The sequence below is a fragment of the Protomyctophum parallelum genome (genome assembly GCF_964188405.1).
Source record: "Protomyctophum parallelum genome assembly, chromosome: 11".
Lineage (NCBI taxonomy): Eukaryota > Metazoa > Chordata > Actinopteri > Myctophiformes > Myctophidae > Protomyctophum > Protomyctophum parallelum.
This window is the reverse complement of record NC_139707.1, coordinates 37874632-37891544: the sequence shown is the minus strand read 5'-3', so window position 1 is coordinate 37891544 and position 16913 is coordinate 37874632. Positions and strand designations below refer to the sequence as shown.

Below are 16913 nucleotides of genomic sequence, written 5' to 3'. Positions count from 1 at the left end.
AAAAAAAAGTTGAGTTCTCCAGAGGAAGGATAATGGAACCACAAACCCTGACTTTACCAGGATGTAGTCATAAAGCTATACAAACGCATGCAGGCCTCGACTCTTAACAGAAACTTAAGCAGCGAAATTGATAAAGCTGAGTTTCTGTGATCCTCACCAAGCAGCAACAGATCAGGAATGGATAAAGTATCGAAATAGGCATGGGAGGAAAATAATTTGCCAGTGGTGGTGTGTAGTGGAATTAGTGATGAATTGTGAACGGCATCTTTGCGTGCTCACCCCAGGCACACCAGCTAGTGAGAAAAACCACTTTGGTTCAAGCTTCTTTCATGGCTGAATATTAGTAGAAAACAAAACCAAAACGGACAGCACTCACATATGCTTCATTTACAGTTGAAAACTAAAACTGGCCTAAAAATAAAATAAAAGTTGTCCTAGATCAAATAACTTGGCGAACCTCATAGGAAACCAGGATAAAGCCTTAAGGGCAAGGCCCCCAAAACAGAACCCCTACCATTCAAACACAGCTAAAATTACACAGAAACTATTAGAAAGGAAAACTACTTTTTCACACCTTCACCTGCCAATCCTGATCTTTTTTTTTGGTCACTTGTGCTGCCAATTAAAAGCTGAGCTAATTAAAAGCCCCCCCCCCCCCCCCCCACAATAAAAAGAAAGGAGAAGAAAAAAGGTCTTTGGAAAGTGATAATCAAAATATTGCATTTCTCTATTTTTGCCACTATGAGAGATTTTGTACTCATAAATATATTGACTAGGCTAAAGCTACACAGACTATACACACTGTTTTAACAAATATTTTTGGTATATCTTGAAGTGAGCCAGTCCAAAGGACTGCAGACAAACGGACCTTTCAAATCAAAACGAGTTTTCATTCCTCCAAAACAGGCAGACTGCAGCTCACCAATCCAGTTTTTTTGGTACAGATACTGTGCACAAGTAGATACAACGGTACTTCAAAAAACAGAACCCCCAACCCCCCCCCCCCCTCCCCAACCCAACGTCAACATACAGCTGGTATGATGACCCCCCCAAAAAGAAAAGAGCGCGCAGTCAACCACAGAGCACGTGTTGTCACTTGTCATACAATGACTGAACTCTGGGGCAGCAGCATCTCTCCCTGTGACTACTGCCATCCACCAAAACACCTTCAATCAGACGTGGAACTGCAACGCATGCAGCTCTTTCTTTTTTTCTTTTTAAAGCTCTTTGACGTTATGATTTTTCAGTCATTTCCTATCAGTGTCTATGGAGTCGCGCCCAGACGTCAATTTTACAAAAGCTCCTGCGGTTCCAAGTTCACCACTGCAGCAAAATGTAAAACTCAGTGTTTCCAGACAAGAGAGAGAACCGGAGAGAGACACACCTGGTCCCTTAAGGTCCTTAAAGCAATGATAACCATTATATCGGCCACTTATTACTTTGTTTTTATAAAGCCTTATAACCACGATTTAAAAAGAAATGTTATGAGTTAAATATTAGATCTTTTTTTAAAGTTCGGAAAGTGTCAACACATAGTTAAAAGAAAAGAAGTGTGATTTTCTAATATATAACTGATATGATTAGTGTGGAAAAAGGCCTGTCCGAGAGAACCCAAAAGAGATAAATCTGCAGATAGGGGCAACAAACCAATCCCCCAATAGTGATGATGTATATTGTGAAATTAGTAGTTCATTTTTGGTTAGAATTGTTTAGGGGAAAAAAGAGGGGGGGGGGGGGGGGGGGGGTATGTATATGTATGCAAGTGTGTGTGTGTGTGTGTGTGTGTGTGTGTGTGTGTGTGTGTGTGTGTGTGTGTGTGTGTGTGTGTGTGTGTGTGTGTGTGTGTGTGTGTGTGTGTGTGTGTGTGTGTGTGTGTGTGTGTGTGTGTGTGTGTGTGTGTGTGTGTGTGTGTGTGTGTGTGTGTGTGTGTGTGTGTGTGTGTGTGTGCGTGCGTGCGTCCATAGGAGTGACAGGCCAGAAACTGAACCACTCGAGCCACTGAATGTGACACTTGGGTCCACCGGAGATTAAAATAAAAAATAAAATACTAAATAAAATAAAAAAAAATAGGAGAAGGGGAATCAATCCATGCCTCTTTAGAGGAGGATATCTTTTTGGTGGCAGCAAAATGTTTAAATAATGATAGATGAAAAAAAAGGGAGGAGTGAAGCACAAAAGCCTGGATCAAAACGACCTCCTTATTCTCTATACGGTGTGGTTTAACAAAGAAGTGCACAGCGTAAAAAGGAAAACGGGAGGCGCTTCACTGAGCCTTGGAGGCAGTGGTAATGGTGGAGGCCGACACCGGCACGGCCGCTGTGGTCACGTGGTGGTGGTGGCCATCGGCGGAGACGTGGAGGTGCCCCAGCCCCGCCCCCGCCGCGCTGGCCGACACCAGGCTGACGGGGTTACTGGCGAGCAGCGACAGGTTCTGGGGGTTCAGGAAGAGGGGCGTGCCCCCCGCGGAGGTATTGGCAAACAGCAGGTTCCCGCCGTCCAGGGAGGTGATGGGGAGAGCTTGGCTCGACGCGAGAGCTGCAAGGAGAAAAGACGGGCAAAAACCAGTTGAAGCATCGGCGTCATGAGCTGCTCGTCTGACTGACGGTGAGGGGGTGCTTATGTGCTGCAAATGCATGATAAAAAGAAAAATGGATGTACTTGCCACTAAACAGACCCTGGATGGTGGCCAGAGTGCTGTTGCTCATGAGGGCAGGACCCAGAGCACCGCCCAGAGCACCAGGAGCAAGGCTTAGCAAGGCCCTGCATGGTCACACAGATATACAGTCAACACGGCTGATAAGACACAAGAAATATTTCAGTGAAAGATATGTCAGTTTTTTTGGGAGATGGCTTCCAACTCACCCCGGTGCAAACTGGGAGGAGGCCATCAGTCCTGGGTTGAGCCCGGCCGCGGCCGCCATGGCAGCGAAGCTGGCACTGGTTGGTAGCTGGGCGTTCTGCAGAGCAGCGGACAGCCCCGGCGAGGCCACCATCACCTGGCCGCCCAAACTGGCCAGGGAGGGCGCTTGGGTGAAGATCGTTTGCTCCAGGCCTCTGCCGGACTCGGCCGACGTGGACAGCACAGACGTGAGGGATGGGCTTAAAGAGGGAGAGCTCGCCATGGTGATCATTGGTGTGGTGGAGATGACCGATGCCGTGTTTGTCATTCCGACTGTTGTACCTTGGGAGGAACAATGTGATGAATATGTAGCCGGTCTTTTATGTACAGTAAATGGTCAATTTATATAGCGCCTTTATCCAAGGCGCTTTACAGAGATTGTGCATTACATTCTCCCATTCACGCACACTTTCATACCATGCAAGGCACCAACCAGCACATCAGGAGCAATTAGGGGTTCAGTGGTTCAAGGACATTTCGACACTAACTCTGGGGGAGCCCGGGTTTGAACTGGCAACCTTGCGGTTACCATCCGGCCACTCTACCCCTGAGCCACTGCCGCCCCCAGTACAAGCACACCGTAAGATAACCACACACACCTGTGAAGGTCAGGCCGGAGACGCTGGTGCTGGTAAGAGGCATTATTGGGTTTACAGTCAGAGTGGTGGGTGTGTTAATGGGGCTGCTCACAAGGCTTGCTGTGCTCGCCACCTGGATGACAGTCGGAGAAACACGCCAGATTGAATGAGATACAGACGACAGAATAAGAGAGAGAGAGAGACAGAGACAGATTGTGTGTGTGTACCAGAGGGCTACTGGGGGTGAATATAGTTTTGATGGGAGTGCTTCCTCCACTGAGGAGGCCACTGCTGGGGGGGTTGATCCTCTTCTCCTTCTGCCGCCGGTTGCAGAACCAGACCCGAATCACCTCCTTCTCCATGTTGAGCTGGTCAGCGATCATGGTGATCTCTTCAGAGGTAGGCTTTTGGTTCTGCTGAAAGAGGTCAAAGACATCGGGGATTCCCTTTCAGTATGAGTTAGCCAGTACACATCAAACGCAGCGCCGCCGATTAATGAGACACTAGAGAGCTAGAATAGACCACTGACTGAAGTCTGACGTCAATGCCACTAGAGGGCACTATTCCCCGTGTTGGGTTCATGCATTTTATATAAGAACTGTTTATGGGAGAAAAGAAAACCAAATCAACACAGCACATTTCTGTCAGGGGGGTGGCTGTGTGTTGTTTATGATGTTCATTCATATTTGATACAGCCCGTTTCTGGAGAAAATTGAATGAATTCTGCCACAAGTCTTAAAACTACACTTCTGGGTCTGAACCATAGACTGTAAAAAATATGGACAAAGCGTTCCCCGGGTCTAACATGGACGTAAAATGAAGCCTGTTATTCCTGCACTGTAAGTCGCCATCTTTCGAGATCCGTTTGGGCCCAGCTGGCCATTGGCTGGCTCCGTTTTGGCCCAGCTGGCCATTGGCTGCCCAGACAACGAGGCGGGACTTCCCCCCTTCTTCTCCGTTGGTTTTTATTTTGACTCGAGTGGGTGGGGACTCCCGATCATAGACTGAATGGTAGCCACGCCCCTCAGAACATACGCGACTTTATGGTCATTTATTTTATAAATGGGACCATAATTTTCCAAAAAGAATATTATGACATTAGAAATGAGACTTTAAACTAGTGACTGGAAGCATAAAGTATTCATGACCATGTTTATTACGGTAATACAGTCTAGGTGAAGTTGGGCCCAAATACATGGACTTCTATGGGGCTATGGTTTTTTTTGGGTCCAATGACAGCGCCACAACAGGCCATTATATGAACTTTCAGGTTCAGGCTTCACAAAATATCTGTCTGACTGACCCCCTGGTCTGAACTCAATGTTGAAAAATACGTAACGTCCCGTTAGATCTACGTCAATTAAAAGTAATTAATAAATGTTACGCTTAACGCCAAAGACGTTGATGTACAGCAATTGGTCTTTTCATTGATCAAGTCATAAATTCATAATGCTACACGTTAGCATTGGGTTGCTAACTGGTGTTGTCAATAACACTGGATTGCACCATCTTGATGGCCATGCCCTATCTGTTTCTTTCAATCACCTGTATCTCCTATTCCTTGTCCCAGATGGCATTTTTGGTCAAAACAAGGTTTATTCCATAGTCCAGAATCGACGCTGTGATGCCCTCCATGATACATCATCCCTCCCCGTTTACCGACCGGCGCTGCTAAAACATTGTCACACACCCCAACATAACATTTAACATTGATGCCGACGGCATCAATGTTAAAATATTTAATCTTTTTACCGTGCCGTGCCGTCCAGCAGGTTTTGCCGTCTACCGCTTGCCTGATTCCATGTGAATGCAGCATTAGCCCTGGGCCAGTTGCTAGGCAATGCCTAGCCTCGGATGCCGCAGGCGTTTCTTTTCACAAGGAAAATAAAAGCCTGGGAAAACGAGCCACATTTCGCAAGACATGGCCAAAGCATTTCTGGGGGAACCCAGCCAAAAATGTTGAGAACCCCTGCTCTAGACCGGAAGTCACACTGGCTGGGCCAGGCTAGGCAACGCCTTGCTCAGCCCCTCTCGGCCTGTTGCGTGCGCTCACACCCATTTACTTATGTTTCAATAGGTTTTTACGCTTTTTTTCCCCCTCGGAATAGTCGGAAACTACGGCGCTGTCCATGGTGATGATCAGATCCACGAGGTTCAACGCTCATTTGTGATTTTACAGTGCATCGCGATTACAATATTATCAATACTGGAGAAAGATAGCGTGAGCTAATGCTAGCGTTAGCAATTTTGCTTCTCGCTTTTTAGCTAGCGGAAAAACTGAATTGCATCATAGTAAAATAAAAGTCATGAAAAAAAGTCACAACACGCTACATTGACATGTTGTGAGCTTGTCTGCTATTTTCATTATTACATTTTTGGGCTTCTATGTCCAGCTTTTAGTGTGTGCGCAAACAAACTTTGTCCTACACAAACAAAATGTCATTGATAATGAATTGACCATTTTGAGTGTTCGTGTGAACACAAACATTGCGCAACACAAACATTGAATTGTACGATGATAAGAGCGCCCCTCACTTCCTAACAGGAGTTTGACAATATAATATAATAATGGAACATGTGAAATGTGCTGACAAAATGTGAGTCGCTCACCTCTAGAAAGCTCTTTTCTAAGGCCACTCGGATGTTGGTCTCAATACTGGTCCTTTTCTTCCGTCTACGGTTGAGCCCCTCCATGCCCAGGCCGCCGGAACCCAGGGCACTGGGGCTGGACAGGGCCTGGTCAGAGGTCAGGTTCTCTGCACAAACAGCACAGACGCAAGGGAACGGGATAGAGGTAAAGACAGGGTACTATACTGTAGTGTACATTCATGCTTACTGTCATGGCATGGTATGCAATGCAGCCAGACAGGTAGTGGCAAGCACAGACATGCATTGTGTGAAAGAAAAAGGATATACACATGCACGCATATATATTACATACATTACACATCAATGGATTCCACCCCACGCCCATTTCTCTGACAACACACTGGCTGGGTGAGTTCAGGGACAAACCTGCATCGTTGAGCCACTTTTCCAGCAGCGGCTTGAGTTTGCACATATTTTTAAAGCTCAGGTTCAAGGCCTCAAACCGAGAGATGGTGGTCTGGCTGAAGTCATTCCCGTACAGCTTCCCCATGGCCAGGCCAACGTCCCCCTGGTGTGACCGAAGGAAGGCAACCACATGATGAGATGGAGAGAGGTGGAGAAATAATAATGTTAGTGCAAACTATAGTGCTATTCAATGTGTTTGTCTTGATTTCTGGAATCAGTATATTCATAAAAGTCCTTTGTAATGGCGTGGGTGTTGTAGGGGAAGCCGTCTTGAACAGCAACATGCATGACATCATGAACCAGAATCACCTCTAGCCATGAAAGCCTTATTGAGAGGTTAAAGTGAAACTTGTGAAGTTGGGGCATAATTGACAATCTAAAGGTTGAAATAGCCCAGCCGCCCAGACTTGTTTGTTGATTAATTACTTCCTTTCCTCACACACACACACACACACCTGTGTGAATCCCAGTTTGATCCGTCTCTGTTTGAAGGTCTTGGCAAATTGCTCCAGCTCCTCTAGGTCACTGGGCTCCTCCATGGTGGGGGTATCCAACCTTTTGGGTGGTGTCTGACTGTGGGGGAGAGAGAGGATGGGGGTGGCTGCTATCGTACGGGTTGGTGTCGCAGGCTGTAGAGGGCAAACAAATACAAAACGTGGATTATTGCCCCCGTGGTGGTTATGCCAGGCAGCTTGTCCAGAGACTCTACGAGAGTTGTGTTCATCGTTTGCTGACCTGAGTGGCAAGGGTGATGCTTGGTTGGGTCGGCAGGAGGTTGGCTTGGCTTTGAGGTAGTTGAGTTAGAAGACTCTGGGCTTGCAAGAGACCTAGGAAAAAAAGAGCAGGGTAGTAAGGCGAGGAACACATTGTGGAACACATTGTGTTTGTTCCCGTGAACAAACGCAATGTAATGTTTTAAACCTCAATGTTTTGTGTTTGTTGTGGGAAACGCACTGTACGCACTCTGGCCCTGCGGCGACTGTGAGATGATGAACTGAGCAGGTTGTAGCGACTGAGCGATGTGGTGGCCGGGCTGCACCAGGACAAACTGGGGCAGACTTAGATTCTGCTGCTGTAGCTGCTGTAATTGCTGCACGACAAATGTGAAAGATAGCACTGAGAAACAATATCCAGCAAGTAAGTGTGTCTGTGTGTGTGTGTGTGTGTGTGTGTGTGTGTGTGTGTGTGTGTGTCTCTCTCTCTCTCTCTCTTACTGGGATATGGATAGGCTGTGACAGGGATGACAGCTGGGTGACGGGCGTGACGGCAGAGGCTGAGATGTTGGCTCCAGTGGTGTTGTTCTGTTGGTTGGCCGAGTGCTGTACAGCTGCCGCCAGAAGCTGGGCCTGGGCCTGCTGCAGTAACATCTGCTGCTGTGCTGGGGTCAGGGTCAGCTGGAGGAGGAAGCCCGCGGACAGTAGGCACAAGAGGTAGTAAGACAATGAGAGGTATTAGTTAGGAAGAGGATTCAAAAGTCACAATAAAACATTAAATATTCTTTAAAGAAAAGGTGTAATCATCACACCGTGGCCATAGAGATAAATGGAGGAGAGGATTCGTATGGCTGAGCCAGGCACAAGTACAAATGAACATGAAGATTTCATTCACGAACGCACAGCCCACATGCAGAACAAAACATTCACCTTTGTGTAGTTCAAGTGCAGCTCAAACATTCAGTCGCCTCTCCACAAATAAAATATGGAGACATGGACTCAGCCATTGATGTATAAAAATGGACTCCAGGTGCGTCATGTGGTTGCCCTGACATTACAAGCGTGCAGAGACACACCGAGGCTATGTCCAAACAGCTCCTTCTGCTGTGGAAGGACTTGGACATAGCCTGACCAGACCACCATTGGGATAAAGAATAAAGGAAAAGAAAGGCAGGCAGGCGGAGAAGAAAACTGCCGTAGCCACTGAATCAGGGTCAGAAATCACTTCAAACATATTCTTGACAGTATCAACTGATCCCAGATCCATGGCTAGGGCCAAGTTCTAACTCAAACCAAGGAGGCAACATGCCACTTACTCCAGCTATCTGTCCCCCGGCCAACATTAACTGGGTTTGGGGCAACACACTCTGCTGGACGGAGGTCGGAAGAGCACCCGAGTCTTCCGACTTACACTAGTAGAGGTAAAGGACAAAATGCGTCATTGAGACAACCTTGCCAGGAGACCTAACCAGAAAAGTGTAGGCTACACTGAAAAATTGTGAAACGTGAGCTATGGAGAGGATGGACCGTCCAAATTAATTTGAATGAAAAACGAATAGATTGTGCAGGAAATCCAGATTAAAACAAAAACATAAACAGACCCACTCAAATACAAATTAACAAGGTCAGGGAAACTCTGACACCCAAACAAGACTCAAATAATGAGTCCTTTGTCTTTAAGAGAGCAAGAGGATTTAAATTAAAAGGCAAGTGAGAAGGTGGGTGTATAAAATGTACTGCAGCCTTCAGAGACAAGGGATTGGGAGGGGGGTGCTAATTAAAATAACTGGTATGCAGTGCATGTAAATTCTGCATAGATTTGCATATTCTCTACCATCTGTTTCCGAGCAACCGCAGAGCAGCTAATTAGCATACAGGGTTGATTAATCTGCCTTGTTGCCAGGCGACACGAGAGCCTGGCCATTTAAATGGAACTCTTTCTGCGTGTACATGTCTATAAGCCTCTTAGTCAAACTTCCTACCTCATTTTCATTGCAATACAATCCAACAACCGTGTAAATTCAAAATTTGTAGAATGATGTTGATATTGAGAGCCAAGATAATACATTTTTAAAAAGCGCACCTCAAATTGAATAGCTGTCACCTGTTTTGTGACTCTGATGGTATTGGTAATAGAGTATAGGCATGCCTATGGCGTGTGTGTGTGTGGAGCAAGATGGCAGGGGTATGTGGCAAGTTACCTGTTGGAGGAGGGCTTGTGCATGGGCATTAGTGATTGCACTTGTGGTTGGCACCGTCTGCCTCTGAAAGTCCAGTCCATTTGTTTGGACACCTAAGGACAAAAAAAGCTCATTGAGGATAGCACCAGGAAATGCTTTACTCACACGCACGCACACGCACACACACACACACACACACACACAGACACATACACACAATTTAAAGCCATGTGCATGAGGGATTTTCCATGACTTTTGGTGTGGCTGGCAGTGTGTCCAGTGTGAAAGGTCACACATGGAGATGGAGAACTCAGGCCACGCAGTCCTCTACATTACATCCAATATCAGACTACTGGAGCACAGATTGAATGTATTGTATTGCTAATTATTGACTGCAATGGACCACAATAGAAACAAACCCACCAGGGCTTTTTGTGTTATGCTTTTAGCATAGCTTTTCTGACTGTACTACCATACTGAGAACAAACTTAACCCATTTAGGCCTGACCTCAATTTTTTTTTTTTAATCTTCTAAATCCTCCAGTTTTCTGAAATAAATATTCACGATTTTTCAAAAATAGCAGATCTACAAGCTCATAGCGCACGCTATGAGCTTGCAGATCTGCTATTTTTCAATAGCTAAATTATAACATGTTTAAAACACCAAAAGGTTCCCGCCCCAAAATGGGTTAATAATAATAATAAAGTATTCAGTCAATCAATCGTCAAATCATATTGTTAAGTTGCAAGAAAATTAAAAGGCGTTTAAAAAAAAACAGCAGTTAAGAAGGATCATAATTACATGATATGGTCCCATAAATCTGCTGGAATGTTAAGCTGGTGAATTTGATTTGCAAATCACACCAGCATTATATATTGACATTACAGTCCTATATGAATATTCACATTAAGCAACACTGTCAGTATTCATCTTTATATACCTCATTACACAGCATAAATATCATGCAATTCAATGTTTGGCCTACAATGCTCATTGCTACAATAATTAATATTACAGAATAACTCGAGCATCAATCAAGGTGGAGGAAATCAATGTTCATATTCAAGAGAGGAACCGAGTTACAGTGGTTTGACTAATGATTTCATTGCACAAAAATGACGATTAGGGTTTTTATAATTCTGGTATCGTTTTCATTGTCGAACTCAAAAATATAACAATAGATAAAATAAGCACCTTTCACGACATGTTCAGGCCTAATTTAATTTGGAAACCTGTTGATTTAGCCAGTAGAAATTGTTTCCCTCCACTTGACACTCCAAAAAAGAAAAAGTTAGAGGAAAGTTCCAGGTTACCCACCTGTGTTTCCACCACTGATCTCCATTGCACATTTAGTTTCCGACTGATTTATATTCATTTTGGAATCTGGAAGAGACAGACAGAAGGGAGGGGACAGAGTAAGAAACAGGCCTCTACATTCGAAAGTATATATATTTTTTACCTGCCCAATCAGCAATCTGACATATTTGACACAATACAATTACATTAAAAAAAAAGATGCTGTGCGCTGAAAGACGACAAATAACAATGTATATAAGTTGCTTTTTTATAGCGTGCACACACACACACACACAGTTGAATAAATACAAATAACACCTGTAATAAATGACTTGTTCTAATGAGAAGAGTTTCACAACAACTCCAACGACAGCCAACGACCCTCCATTAAAAGCGCACCTCAACATTTATCCCATCACACTCACCGTCTTCTGGTCCACACGTTTTCTCCAGCATGGTTGCAACAAGAGCTACCAGGAGAAAACTGTCTGTGCAGAGCAGACCCTCAGAATGGGTGCCCACTGCCCGGCACTCTGCCCCTCCCTTCACTCCTCCCCCTGTTCACTCTCCACTGGTCAGCGAGCAGAATCCAATACAACTACAGCTACACACACAGACACAGTGGCACTGTGTCCACCACACGGTCCAGTGAGCAACACTGGGATACACACACACTGGGAAAGCCAACAGGGTTGAGGCAAACAACTCTCCTATCCTCTCTCCCCCTTGTCTTTTCTTTACCCCCTTTGACGCCCTCTTTTAACACTCCCGAGTCGTCCCGACGTTGCCCTTGCACCCTCTTTTCTTCCCGTTCCTCTCTCCGTCTCGTGTGCCAGGGTTGTCACGACTTCAGAAAAACTTCTCTCTGCCTCTCTTTCTAGAATGAAACAGAAACAACGACTGCAGCTGGCAGCCTCCTAGCTCTAGTCCCCCCCACCCCCCCCACCCCAACAACACTATAATGAAGGATAATCAGTATTCAGCTGATTAAAGCCGTATGCAAATCTGCCCCTGCCTCGTTAGCGATGCAAGGCTTTGAAGTCCTGCGAGCGACGCATTTCACACCGGGCTCTGAAAGCTTTCTGCATAATTTAAAACCCCCATAAATATTTATCAGCTCATTAGCATATTAATTGGATGGCTTTTGGAGGACGATAAAAAAACAGGGGAATAAGGAGGACACGCAGGGAACGAAGGGGAAAAAAATACAAAATAGTGCTCAAACCAGCACTCAGCACAGCAGAGGCAGCAAAACCCCATGCCAATTATTGTGTGAGTGAACAGACAAAAATGTAATTAGCTAAGAGCAGGTAAAGGGCTGAAGATATCCCAGAATGCAATGTGAGGCCTGTCGGCGGTGGTCTGAGCATGTTAGCGAGGAGAGATGGCGATAATAGAATGTCTCAGTCCGGAGCACCTCCAGGAGTCATGGAAACCAGGCCCAACTATTAAAAGGGTGTGGGTGGGTGGGGGCATGAGTGGGAGGGGGGACCCGCTCAATCGGAAATAAATAACTCCACATTAATCCACCACGAGCCCGTCATTACTGCTACACCCCCTGTGGCTAAAGCATTCCACAGTGAACAACTACAGAGAGTGGGTATTGCAGGCTATGTTTATGAAGTGTTTGAAGATTAGCATATTTAGATTAGCTTTAAATTCCATTAGTATTTCACTTCGGAGCTCTTTTTAATTCATTTTAAGACATGCTCTGAGAGCTAATGTGCCAGAGAAACAAGCATGCTATGGTGACTGAGGCACAGGTGTCAAATAAATGGAGATTAGGATGACAAGAGCTGAATGGCTGAGCATGTGCTGTAGATCTTGAAGTTTGGGCTTTATGTGGTCGTTCCAAAAATATTGACCTGGACAGAATTCTGGGCACCTCATTCACTTAGTCCATCCATCATACTTGCCAAAAAGGTATTTATAGCCTTATTTGACCAAAACAAACCAAGAGGGCATGGTGAGGTTTACACAAGTGACAAGACAGGAAGTAAACCAAATAGATTCTCGTAAGACCATGAGACATAAACAGTAACTGAACAGACTGATCACTCTATTATCACTCTAAAATCGACTATAGTCATCTACTGTCACCAGTCAATGTAAGCCACTTTACCCTGCACCGTACAGAATAATGTAGGCTACCTTAAGGTTAAGGCCTGACCTTAACCTGGGGAAGATCCAGAAATAAATGGCAAATAGTTAGTTAGTTTAATAAGTAGCTCATTAACACATTAGTGCAGAGCCATGTGATCTCACTCTCACACACACACACACACACACACAGAAATAATTTTACAATAAAAATACATAATTTTAACATAACATAATTAACATAATTTTGTCACAAATTGCCAAGTTTATGTTAATTGTATGGATTTTGGATTCTAACATTTAATCTGGCATGATGGTGATCTATTGTATTCTTTGTTTACCAACTATTCTATTACAGCGTAATATATATTTATGAGCACAACTTCTCTATGCTCATAATAAGGCATTCTTTCTTGGCACTCCGTCTTAAATTCCATTCATTCCTATATACAGGCTGTCAGAAATGTCAGAAACAAAGTTATCTTTTTGGTGCATCACACAAGGCTATTCGTTATGATTCTCTTCCTCCGCTCTGCAACAGCTTGTTTGACTGGAGCCTTCATGTAGGCCTACTCAATACTTTGAGATGCCCATGTCTTGAATCTATTACCGAAAAGTATGCATTATTCATGGTGACTGTGTTTACATTAATGAATATTCATGATGGAACTCCTAGGATGGAATGAGGGTGGAACAGTAAAACTGATTAAATGAGAAAAGTGTGCCTTAGTGTGCCCAAGTACGAAGATGACAAAATTATTTCTCCTCTGTATACCAAGTAGCCTTGCCTAATGCCTAGGTCAATAAATCAATCAGCGTTGAGTGGAAGGCCATATTCACACACAGCCGATATCATTTCTCACAATATATGACTGCAAAACGACAACATGGATTAGAACATTAATGCAACCACATGTTGAGCAGATCAGCTACAGTACTGCAATATTTTTTCTATACCACCATAGACAAAAAGCACCATATATCCCATGTATTAATTCATGAAAACACTCACTAGAGTCTAGACTATAAGTAGTGTTTCTCTTTGATTCGACTGAAAAGGAACCTCAAAGCGCATGCGTGTGTCTGTGCGTCCGTCTGTTACAAGCTAATCTCCAGCACCGTTAACACGGTCGATGCCAAATTCTGCACGCACACTCCCTGGACTCCCAAAATTTTCAAGAACAGCCTATTATAGTGCCACCAGGGGCCGGCTTTTGAAAAAAAAAATTGCTATTACTCTTCCAGATTCTTTCCCAAAATCCTGAAAATCGTTGCACACTATCTCTATAGTCGTGTCTTCAAGACAGATCTGTCTATTTCATATTCCATCGTAATTGGCTAACATTGGCTTTCAAAGTTTGCAGAATTGGCCCGTTTGGAACAAAAAGCCTCAATTCATGAACGCAGCATGCAATTTACTTGAAAACTTTCACTGACTTTCCTACTAGGATGAGGAATATATCCCACTCCTTTCACATTGGCCTGTTATAGCATCACCAACAGGTGGATGTTTGCAAAACACCAACCTAAAATCATCCATTGCCATCCAAGGCATAAGAAGAAATGGCACCCTTTTCACATTGGCCTATTATAGCGCCACCAGGAGGCCACAACCTGACCTGGTGGAAACCTGTCCCCTCTAGTTCTATTTGAGTTGTTTGTCAAGCCTGGCAATGTACAGTACTCTATTTTAGGTATTTGCTTGCCAAGCCTGGCAGAACTGTCTTTTTCAAGTGCTTCATGTTACAATTCATCGGGTAATTGTAAGAAGTTAAGAACTAAGCATAGAAAACAATAAAATGGTAAAATGATAGTAATAGCTACAAGTTGTTAGGGTCGGTTTGCCCCTTTAAACAAATTCGCTAAACCACAGGGGAGACAGAGGTATCCGCAAGCTGTGACTTGCCCTATTATTAAACAGACAGAGAGAGAGAGAGAGAGAGAGAGAGAGAGAGAGAGGGGGGAATTAGAATGCCCTGCCTGTTGTTGTGGCTTTCCGGAAGTGGGCCTCACCACCCCCCGGGCCTTTGGGGGGGAATGCTGCACAGTGCACACTGCACAGGTACCCATGTTAAAACTGTGAAAACGGCCATTCATAGTCAAAGTAAAGTAGTTTAGTTAAACTACAGACTACCTCCTCCAACAATAGTCTTGGTCTTCGCACAACAGTGACAATGAATGCATGCTTGTCTGTTTACTGGCGGATCGTACAACATTCCTAAATTTAAGCTATTCTAAAACAGCGAAATGAATATTTTGTTCAGGGAAAAAAACAAACGCCCCCCAACAACCCGCCTGCTGCAGTGCACACACACAGGCAGACGCACTGGAACTGAACTGAATGGATCTGTGAGACTTGTAAAACTTGTACCAACAACGCGCACTTTTCCCGCACGTCTCTTCAAAAAAAACAACAACAATGCGAAACATCACGAATGTAAGCTGACTGCTCCATTTAACACTACAATGTAAAAGATATGAATTCAACATTCGAACATTCTGGAACCAAGTTGCGAACGCAGTCGTAAACTTGCTCCCTAAACGAAATGCCACCGAGTGCTATTGACGATTACACCCCCCAATTAATTATCATACTACTACATCGTACTACATCTTACCAAAAATAAGGGATCAACAAAGTTCGTTGTAGATCAGTCGAGACCTTAACTTCGCGTTTACAATGTAGTGATATAGCACTATAAACCATTTACACCGTGGTCTGACTACTAGCCTTTCGGTAGGGTGGAAATATAATTCTATACCGAAATGTCCACATTTCTTTCAGTTGTGAAAATGCGTCATTTTGACGAAAAAGGCTCGCGCGACGATGTCCAAAAATGTGCCGTTATGGGTTTATATAGAGACTGCCGCTAACAGAACACTCGGCATTCTGGTCCTGTGTGTGTGCCATAGGTGTGTGCACTGTGCAGTGTGTGTGCCGGGGATGGGAGGCCCACATGAATAACACAACAGCCTGCCTGTATGCAGCTGCAGCACCGAGCACACAAAGGCACAAGAAGAAAAAAAACGGGCACAAAGCTATAAAATCACGTCCAGTAAAAAAAAAAAACCTATTCTTCCCCACCAACCACAGCTAGGCAACATCATCGTTAATGTATTTGTGTAAATAAATGTGATCATCCAGGCGCAGAGCTGCCCCGCTCAACCCTTAAAAAATGAATATGCAAACCGCTTTCAAAAGCTTCATGCTGCTGCTGTGTGACTGTGTGTGCATCAACACACAAAGCAAAGCCGACCTGACTGCTGCCTTTAGCAGGCTGGGCTAACGCTAGCCATGGCTGCTTGCTTGCTACTTCATTTCAACCAAACTGCATTTATGATATGGGTTAATATGTCACCCCAAGGACCAGAGTCACGTCGCCGATTACTAATAAAATATGCTAAATTGTATTTGTCGACAGAGGTATGAATATGTAGCGGCGTACAGCGGTCTAATCACACAAAGGGAGGCATGTTTTTCCCTGTAATTTTGCCGTCGCACTGCAATAGCCCGTTTCCTCCTCTGTCAAATTACAGCTAGATATAAATAAACTAAACCTGGCTATTATCGCCAGCCTATTTGGGCCAAATGAGCCTCTTTTCGCGAGTGTTGTGTGCATTTTGGATTGTGAGTTAGAGAGTTTGAATATGAGTATGAATATGTAAAATGCTGTAATGATTACCTGGTCCTGAACTCTCATCTTGACTCGCTGCTCCTCCGTCCGCCATTTTGAATATTTAACCCGAAATCCCAGCCCCGAGCGTGCCACACACGCACGCACACACACACGCGCGCACACATAAATACACGCGGAATTTCACACATGTATTGTACATACAAACATATGCACGCGCATGTCAATTGTCCACTGACCATTGAGCTTTGTACTTGAATAAGGAATAACTCCAGTCCAGTGATTGAGTGAGTGATTTTTGGTTTTTAACTGTGGTCAGGGATACAAGATAAATATGCAGGCTTGTTGTTTATAGGCCTATAAGTACATTATCCTGCCTGAATACTTAAAAGTGAGTCCAGGAGGTTGAAAAAGTTCAGACAAGGACCCCTTTCACCCAGGTTTGCATATGGGCTGT

At 44.5% G+C, this 16913-nt stretch overlaps 1 protein-coding gene across 6 annotated transcripts; it reads right to left on the bottom strand.

Annotated features, from left to right (window-relative positions):
• Positions 1-1827: 1827 nt before the first annotated feature.
• LOC310866425 (POU domain, class 2, transcription factor 1-like) lies at positions 1828-16550 on the bottom strand (the record flags this gene model as incomplete). 6 transcript variants are annotated; one of them, XM_083776036.1, is made up of 14 exons in its annotated part: positions 1828-2535; positions 2663-2760; positions 2863-3181; positions 3499-3610; positions 3705-3893; positions 6088-6233; positions 6493-6634; positions 6987-7160; positions 7267-7358; positions 7495-7621; positions 7746-7925; positions 9446-9537; positions 10743-10808; positions 16505-16550. In XM_083776036.1, the coding sequence occupies 14 exons, from the start codon at positions 16548-16550 to the stop codon at positions 2264-2266; spliced, it is 2055 nt and encodes a 684-aa protein (XP_083632162.1). In that variant the 3' UTR covers positions 1828-2263. The 6 variants fall into 6 exon arrangements, with proteins under 6 accessions (XP_083632162.1, XP_083632160.1, XP_083632161.1 ...); XM_083776034.1 differs by having other exon boundaries at positions 1829-2535; positions 7486-7621; XM_083776035.1 differs by having other exon boundaries at positions 1831-2535; positions 6088-6243; positions 6494-6634.
• Positions 16551-16913: the final 363 nt, after the last annotated feature.